At 35.7% G+C, this 9,872-nt stretch overlaps 1 protein-coding gene across 1 annotated transcript in view; it reads right to left on the bottom strand.

Moving 5' to 3' along the window:
• Positions 1-503: 503 nt before the first annotated feature.
• Positions 504-9,872, bottom strand: part of GPATCH2 (G-patch domain containing 2) — a 211,379-nt gene continuing 202,010 nt past the window's right edge. Inside the window, exon 10 of the mRNA XM_025397492.1 lies at positions 504-4,900. Within this exon, the coding sequence (XP_025253277.1) occupies positions 4,680-4,900 (221 nt within the window). The 3' untranslated portion in view covers positions 504-4,679. The remainder of the gene's footprint in view (positions 4,901-9,872) is intronic.

The raw sequence follows: 9,872 nt of genomic DNA, 5'->3' as shown, positions 1-9,872 counted from the left end.
ATTCTATACACTCTTAATATACTAGCAATTTATCTTGAAAGTTCAAACTGAAAAAAAAAAAAAAGAAACATAAAAAATAGCCCTCAATGTTAACCTTACTTCAGCCTTGAAAAATTAAGAAACAAATACAGGACATTCTGATATTGCAACAGGAGGGAGGTATGTGGATCTGAGAATGATTTAAACTGTCTGACAATTCAAAGACAGGAGACAACTCTAATGTACAGATAAAACTAAAAGTGGCAATAGTAGATCATACTCCTGGCAGTTAATGGCAGTGACTCGCTGGAGACAAATCTGGATCTACTTAAAGTGTCAGGTGTGTAAAGTAATGAGTCTTTGCTTAGTAGGAACCCAGCAGAAGGAGCTTTCATGGTCCACTTGCCAGTTGAGTATATATTACTACAAGCCTGTTAAATCAATGAGTATTTAATACCTATTGCATGAAAAAAAAAAAAACCAAAAACAAAAAACACCCTACTTATTTTAACAATTTTACTCAGTTTTTTTGGGAGAAAAGATAAGTTTAATCAACATAGTGAAATGCCTTTTACAGCAAACAAAACTCAACACTTTAATGTGTACTACAAAACACTTAAAATGTCCAAGCAGCTTTATGAGAGGCACAACTTTCCAAAAGGAAATGGAGTGATTGTAACAGATTTGAACTCTGATACTTTAAGCGGTCAGAGAGAGCCTGCGTACCCTGTTACATTAGAATCACAGAATCCTTGAGCGGAAAGAGACCTTAAGCAAGTTAGCCTAATGAAGCTTCACAGAAACAATAAAAACAGGGAAATGTGGTAGAGCAGCTCACAATCGACTATGAATACATTTGTGAATCAAATACATTTACCAATATTTTTCTCTAATTTTTTTGAGGTATTGAAATTTTTCAAGGCTTAATAACAATGAACTTAACTGCATTATTAAATGCTAATTGTCATTGGGTACTCATTGAAACTAATTTTTGAAGTACTTTCAACTGTTAAAAAATTACTGTAAGGTAAAAGGGAAACATTTAAAGCACAAAGACAATGACTGCTTATAAATAATGGTCTTAAACATTAGGTTTTATTCTTTCCTTCTTTGTTGTACTATTAATATAACTTTCTACCAAAAGAAAAATAAAAAAAAATTTTTTGCTAACGATTTCTTTACAATGCCAATTTAGATCACTTTTCTTTTTGAAAGACAAAATACAGATGAAAATGGTTTTAAAAAGCATGTCAACAGTGATTTTTTTCTCTTTTGGGAAATATCTGCTCAAAATGAAATGTACTGAATAGAAGCAATTGTCAGTTCAATTTACAAGAATACCAATTTTCCATGTTAATATAAACATTAATAAAATGCAATATTTTGTAATTATGTCTGTATACTGCACACAGGCATTATAAATACACCTATAGGTACACATTATGTATCTCTTTACCCCTACTGTGTTAACTTCTGTTTGATAACCACAGTATGAGTTATAAAATACATGGTATTTAAATGCTGAGACCAATTTATGGGCAGATTTTAATTAGCAATGAATTCTTATTTAAAAGGGTACCATATAGTTTAAAAATAAAAGCAACCAAATTAAATATTGTATTTGGGGAGCAGAAAAGAAGGAAACAAATGACTCCAGCACACAGTCTGGTCATTATCAAGTATAACAAATAAATTTTTTAAACAGTCAAGTTGCTAATGTAATCATGCTCACCGTCTCTAGGCTATTGCAGGTAATTAGGATAGAAAAGGAAGACCTATGCACTCTCTAAAATTTTTAGTACAACCAATTAATTTGCTATAAGGCTACAGATACTGTAGAAGAGTGGCTTCACAAAGGAGCAGAAGAAACATCTTACTACCTTTTAAAGGAAATATAAATGATACACTCTAAATCTTGGGGTTCTATGGACATCATAACTGGCAAAAAGTTAACTGTAACTATATATAAAACACAAATTAGTGGGCTTCAGATGGTGAAAGACATTTGATTTATACTAAAAAATTCCTGTTTTAATTGTGCTTGTTTCTCCAATTAAGTTCAGGTACAACCAGAACATCAGGTCTGCACTGAATTTTCTTAAAGACTGAATGCTGAGGGCATGTCAGTAGGAGTACGGGGGAAGCTTGGGATGTTATCACTTTTCTGCTTTGAGTGCTGATTCACATATACTGTAGAGTACATATATTCTGTACAATTAAACACTTCAACAGAATAAGAAGTATTTTAAGTCCTCTGTGAAACACATAGAGGGCGTCAAGATGAAGAACTGTCTTCTATTAGCTGAAAATACAAAGAAGAATTTTTTTGAGGTGTTAGAGAACCTAAATGTACATCCTACAGAAGTTGCTTCGGAAGATCTGTATCTGGCCAGAACAGCAACAATAAACAGCATTCATAAGGACTGCAATATTTAATGAAGAAGTTCCTATACACTAGTCTGATATATATACTGCTCTTCTTCACTACAAGGGTTTTTACCTCCATTAGAACATAGTAAGGTGAAAAAGAACAGCCAAGTCCTCAGGAATTTGGAACCAGGCTCACAATGACCTCATTGTTTGCTCTCAGTGGCTTCAAACTTGGCTTTTTGAGATCCTAGGGTTTTCGAAGATCTCCAGGCAATCAAATTAAGAAAAAGCTCAAACACCAAATTTTGAATAGACCCTAGAGCACAATACACTATCACAAAGAAGTTTTAAAACTTGCATATAATCTTCCCCCTTTCCCTGGCTACAGAGACAGAATGAGTATTTAGAAAATATCAGTTTAAAAAATGGCAAATTTATAAGTAAAAAACTTGTAGAAAGTCCATGGGGTTACTTTATCCAATAAGAATGATTCAAAAGAACAGCTCTTCTGGTCGTCCATAGTCCCCTAACCAACCTGTCCTCTAGGCACAATATCCCTGGGAAAGAAGATGATTCTCAAGAAATGTACATTTGGCAAACTGTGAAGAATTTCAAATAGAAGGTTGGCCTTCGCCTCCCCAGTTGGCAGGATTTTTTTTAGGGGACCACCTGAGAAAGGTCTGTTACATGTATAAACTTCCTTTAACACCTTTTAAAAACTCTTCTGGGGGCCAGGCGTGGTGGTTCATGCCTATAATCCCAGCACTTTGGGAGGCTAATGTGGGCAGATCATTTGAGGTCAGGAGTTCAAGACCAGCCTGGCCAACACGGTGAAACTATGTCTATACTAAAAATACAAAACTTATCTTGATGTGGTGGTGGGTACCTGTAATCCCAGCTACTTGGGAGGCTGAGGCAGAACAATCGCTTGAGCCCAGGATGGGGAGGCTGCAGTGAGCCGAGATTACACCACTGCACTTCAGCCTGGGCGACAGAGCCAGACTCTGTCAAAAAAAAAAAAAAAAAAAAAAAGAAAGAAAGAAACAAAAAATCTCTTTGGAAAGTGACAAGATTTAAAAAACCCATTAGAAAGGTGATCCACGTGTGTTATCTTAGTCTTTACTCAACCAATAAAAGCCATTATAAATAAAATAATAATCATCATAAGTTGTTAATAATGAGGAAAATAAATAAAGATCTTCTAAACTAAAAGCAATTTAGAATCTCTGATACTATGAAGCAAATGACTCAGAAATAGCTCAATACTAGGCACATAATAAAAAGGACTTCTTTGCTAGGTTTTAAAGTAACATCTTGGGTCCTAGAAAGGGCAAATCAGTACCATTTACTTCTTTTGTTCACCTTCTAAATGGGCTGGGCCATTGCCAGAAATCTGAGTTCTGGGAGAGCCATTTAACTCTTCATATAAATGGACTCAATATTGTAATAAATTACTCCAATGATTAAAATTTTAAATCCATTTACTACACTTGAGTTGATCTTAAAAAAAAAATATCAATCTTTGGGAAAACAGAGGTAGAAGTACATCTGGATTAATAGAATTTACAGTTCAATCATGGTGAATTTAAAAAATACATTTTTCTTTCAATAATCATTTTATGTTCTAAATGAGGTAAAATTTATAAAATCTGCATTAAAGTAATGTCGAGGGCACTCTGGTGATAACAATGATGAGGTTTATTTTTGTCAAAATGTCCAAGGGAAATATTAATTATTGTTTGTCAACTGTGAGCTTCACACTACATTGTCTAAGGATAGAAAATTAATGGGTATCACTCTGTCAGAAAATCCTCACAAAGAAGCCAAATTCAAGGAATGTGAAATTGACAAGCCTTTCAAACAAAGATGTGTTCGGACTTCACTGATGGGATGGCAGGTCTATTGGGTTACAATAGATAGGGATGATATAAAACACAATCCTTTCCTGCCTATCCCATTTTAGAAACCGGTGGGTGTGCTCACATTTGTCTGGGCATTGCAGCACTGCACACATACATGAATTAAGCAAAGCATCAGAAAGTACTGACACTTGAGATTAAAATAAATAAGAGAAACGAGCTGCTCTTTATACCTAGAAATAGCTGGAAATTACTGAAAAAAATTAAAGGGCAGAGGTTTTCATTTTAGCACCATGAATTGTGATGAAATCCCATTTCTCTCACTATGGTAGGACTGTATGCAGTAAGGAAGCTAGAGTGATGTGTTTGAGGCAATGTAGATTTTTGCTTCAAAAACAGAAGTCATGTTATCATTTTAGAACAATGGGACATACTGAATAAAGTCTGTAAAACATTTTTTCTTTGCTTTTCTTAGGCGGATTTTCCTGCATTGGGGGTATTAGTTGCGGAAGTACTTTTTGGTAGAGGAAATCCAAGTCCTAATCCCTTTGGCCTCTGCATGGCTTGAATTGGCTCAGAGATCCCCTTGCCATCTCGTCCAAGGCCTGACCCAGGTGTCCAGCCCATATTCTGAAGCATTCGGTTTCCAATATTATTTTCTAGGATTGGCTGGGCATTTTCACCTACAAATCCTGAAATGATAAAACAACAGCACACATTAATCAGTATGAACACAGCTGAAGATATTAGGCTATGAAAACGATGTTCTCCTAAGTTTTTTTCTTTTTTCCAATCAGGTACTAGAGGGGGCTGCGTATTCATCTTTGGATACTTCTTGTAGCTGAGAGAACAATGGAAGAAAGATCTTGTTTAGAATTTCAATTCTAGCACCTCACAGCAGAGTGAGCTAGTCAACCTCTCTGGGATTTTGTTTTCTCATCTGTGAAATAGCCACAATACAACCTACATTGCCTATCTCACAGAAACCTGTAGGACAGATGAGATCATGTATGTAAAGAAACTTCTCAGTAAACCATAAAGTACCCTACGAATGGATTTATTTTCATTACCATGTTAGCCTTATGGATTATTCTGAAAATCATCAACATATATGGTAATATCTTACATTTGCCCATGACCTTGACATTTGACAGAACCAAAACTAAAACCAAACCAAACAAAAAGCACAACTGGTGGCATCTTGAATTCCTAGGAATTTACATTCTTATAATCTCTCTCCTTGTTATTTATTATTCAGTCTGTAATGTATGCATCCTTTAGTTCCTTTCCTCCTTTTCCTTCCATGGCCACATTTAAATGACTATATAATTAAGTTAGTAGAAATAAAATAGAGGAAAATCATATTAAATATACATATATTATAAAATTTAAAAAATATATTATATAAATTTGCAGGGACATAGACCACAATTCCCTCCATAGGCTTCCAGGGATAGATATATTTCTCCCTATTTCCCTCCCTCCTTTTTTCCCTTCCATCCCTCCCTTCCTCCCTTCATTCCTTATTTGAAAAAGGAGATTGGCTAGTGCTTAACATGAAATTTAGATATAGATGTTGTTTACCACATTTTGTTAGCAGGCAATTGAAAAATGCATCAATTTTAAGCATCTTCTCTTTGATGACATTTTCAAAAATAGACTTCTAATTTAATTTTCTTTTTTTGGGCCCTTATAGAAAAAGTTGAGCATAGATAGTGTATATTTGGTTCTAGGGAAAAACTGAGAAGTACTAGATATCTGAAGTCCAAAGATGGAGAAATTAACAAACACTATGAAAGTCAAAGAATACAAGAACTTGAGCTCTTTCCTTCAATTGCAAGCTTGGGCTTGGCCTTGGGCGTGGTCGGTCTATCCCAGGCGTGGCACAGGTTGGCTCTTTCCTTGATTGGTTCATTTCTGTTCCTCCTCTAGCAGCAGGTATTGTATTATCGTGTATGAAAAGGGAATATAGCAAATCTGGAGCTAACCAGATACAAGCAATCAGAAATTATTTAATTTCTGATTATCAGAGCATTATCAGAGCATTTCTCATGGTTACTCCCCTCTTAGAAGAAAGTGGTTAACAAACAAACTAATATTGGAGTCTGTAAGAAAAAAAAGAGAGAGATGAAAGTGTATCTTAAAAGAACCTTTGTCTTAGTGAGAACATATTTGGCCCAGCCCAATCTCTTATACCAGGGCTCAAATTTACAGGGATACAGTGCTTGACACCATTCCCTCCATAGGCCTCCTATACTAACACTTTCCAAATATCTATAGAATGCCTGTGGTATAGCAGCTGAGACCTGGCTCTAGCATATTTCTGCTCTGAAATGTGGACCATGTCTTCCTAGACAGAGGTTGAAATGGGCAGCTGTTGACATAACCACTCACTACCCTCAAAGGTTCGTGAGTCTCTTTAGTACCAACCTACACCTCACCCTGCCACTACCCCTTTCCCATCATCAGTTTTCTTCTTCTCTGACTCAGGATTATTACAGGACCTTCTCTCCAACTACCAGAAAAAAGCTGGAACTCTCTGTCCTACTGTTTGCACCTTCTCCCCAACTACCAAAAAAAAGTTGTAACTCTCTGTCCTACTGTTTCTCTGAGACTATGTTCAGAATGGTGGTACCAGCAGAAAGATCCTTGGATCTCAAACATCAATAAGAATAACAAAAATATTAACAATGGGACTCCAGACTACAGTAGTGTTCTCTTTCTTATCCTGAGTTGTGGTTACCCAAATGGCCAATTTATTATTGTTCTTTAAACTGTTCATATACTTTTTTTTTCTTTTAGACAGAGTCTCACTCTGTTGCCCAGGCCAGAGTGCAGTGGTGAAATCTTGGCTTACTGCAACCTCCGCCTCCTGGGTTCAAGTGATTCTTGTGCCTCAGCCTCCTGAGTAGCTAGGATTACAGGTGTGTGCTATCACACCCAACTAATTTTTGTATTTTTTAGTAGAGACGGGATTTCACCATGTTGACCAGGCTGGTCTTGAACTCCTCACTTCAAGTGATCCACCTGCCTTGACCTCCCAAAGTTCTGGGATTACAGGTGTGAGCCACGGCACCGAAACTGTACATATACATTTTTAAGTGTATTCTTTGAACTATGTATTTCACAGTAAAAAATAAAACAATAGTAAAAGAAATGTCAGCGTTGAACCAACAGTGTATCTTATCTGGTAATCTGTATCTCACATTGTGGGGAAGAACAAGCGAGTCACGCTCTGTGATTCTTACTTGTAGAACAAGGAAAGCCACAAAATGCTAGACATGGGTTTTAATACCTACAACCCTCTTATTTACCATGGAGTAATCATCAATTGATTTTCAAAGCCGTTTATTAAACATTTTGGTATTTTCAATCTTCGGCGCATTTCAAGACCAAGAAGAGACCACATCATTACCATTTGCTAAATTTCTTACAGGGAGTAAGAACTAGCCAATGATTAATTGGCTTTGGATTTCTCAAATGAATTCATAGCTCATGGAAACAAGTACCTTAACATGTAACAGAAAGAACCTTCAACTACTTGCCTATTGAGTGGCAACATCTAATGTCAAACAAAAATTCTTGACTGACATTATTTACTGCTTGAGAAGGGCAAAATGCATATACAGAGATTATACATATATGTGTGTGTGTGTGTGTGACAGTGAAAAATGGACCTTAGTCACAAATACATACACACATGCACAAAATAAAAGTCTTTTGTCAAAAATGCTGAATATAACACAAAAGCAATTAATTTATTTTGAACTCATGACTGTGGTGGTAACCAGGACAGACCTCCACAGACCTCCAAGGTATGCAGTTTCTTCTGGACAGCTGCTGATCAGGTATGTCAGGTTAAACAGTGCCTTAGCATGTTGTCTCATATCCCTGATTTTTTGGTGATTATCATAATTAATTTAATTCTACCCTAAGCTAAAGCCAGACCAGAGGTCTAATACTGCTCTGGGCTGTACATCTGTTTACTCACATTTTTGATAGGATAGCTTGCAAAAGTTCAGAATTAAAATTTGTTTAATATTTAAGAAAAGAATGCCAATTTAAAATATTTCTATAAAAACTGCTAAATTATGGTGCATTTTCAGTCCTAAAGTGAACAGCAAATGATAATTGATTCACTATTATAATTTTAAAATGTTGGTATTTCAAGCAGGGTAGCCCAGGGGTGATCAGCATACTCTCATGCTTTTGTTTTTATATAGACGGAAAAGAACTCATTCTCATTTTTTTAAATGATGGTTTCATTTTTCTTCATAAAAATAAAACAATATGACACAAAAGAAAGCATTATCTTGTACTCGGAAGAAAAAAGAACATTTTATTCTTCAAATGCTAAATCTTTCCTCATAGAAACACAACCTAAAAAACAAAAACAGTAACAGAGACTTCATTATTCATGGAAAGTGATTCTAGAGTAAAGTCTACTGTTGGCTTCTCATCCTTCTTTTATGAGATTAAGACTTGGGAGTGGAACAACTCAGCCTCAGTGCAGTATATACCACAACCATAATTTCCCTTTCTTTTGCTCCTGGCAGTGTTAAATCCTTTAAGACCTTTCCTAGAAGGCTCTCCTGCTCGGGCAGCTTTAGCAATACATCGCCTGCTAACCTTTCTGCCTGCTTCCGCTCCCAGCCCCCCGTCTGCTGGATCTCTCATCTCCATTACAGCTGAGTCGGTCCTTTCCCCTCAAATCTTCCAAAGAGTACCGTGGAGGGTAATTCACTTGCATAATTGGCTCAAGAGATGAAAATCTTGTATCGGCCTCTCTTAGCCACTAATCTATCCAGCTGACTGCAAGCCTAATTGGCAGCTTGTTTAGTAATTTGGCTCCTAAAGTGTTGTATTGATGTTGGATAAACAGCCAATGGAAGGGGAGGTGACACATGCTGCTTCCCATAGAATAGCTAGTGTACTCCGCCTCTGTCCCTACCCTGTATTCACAAGGCATTTATTAGTTTGTGATCACTCTTTCTTCGCATACTTTTTTCGTCATTACTTGACTAGCCAGCTGAGAGGCTGGGCTATTCTCACTATTATTAGCAACGTTATAACAATGGTAAGTTATAATACTGTCCTCTGTTCTCAGTAACTAATTTAGCGGCACAGATTTTTGATTGTTATTATTATGAACTCAAGGAACAGCATGAAGCACAGTTTAAGATGACAGAAAGTGGTAGGTGTTACTACTACTCGTCGTCTAATGTTTTAATTATTTCATTTATTAATATAGAAAAGCTTCGTTACTTCAGACTAGTTTATAATTTTATCTGCAATATTGCAGACATACTTCATGATACTTTTGTTAACTAAAATCAGTTTAAATAGTTAAGTGCGTAAATATATGATGCACTGACTTATTTAAATAACAGAAATTTAATGTAAAACTAGTTTTTTTTCCTTAAGTGATAAAAACCTTGTAGAGAATAAAAGACATGATCTGTTATTGACATGCTTAGAAGAGGAAGTGTTCTTATTAACAGATGTTTTTAGTTAAACCGAAATATATTTCTTATGGAATGCTTATGTATCAAACAGTATGTATTTTCAAAAAATTAAAAATAAATCTTACAAATAGAAAACTGTTTTGGCCCTGAAGTCAGATAGGAATGTTTATCTGCCACAATATAATCAGAATCATTTTTG

The sequence above is a fragment of the Theropithecus gelada genome, chromosome 1 (assembly GCF_003255815.1).
Source record: "Theropithecus gelada isolate Dixy chromosome 1, Tgel_1.0, whole genome shotgun sequence".
Taxonomy (NCBI): Eukaryota; Metazoa; Chordata; class Mammalia; order Primates; family Cercopithecidae; genus Theropithecus; species Theropithecus gelada.
The sequence above is the reverse complement of the archived record's forward strand: the minus strand, read 5'-3'. Positions and strand labels throughout refer to the sequence as shown.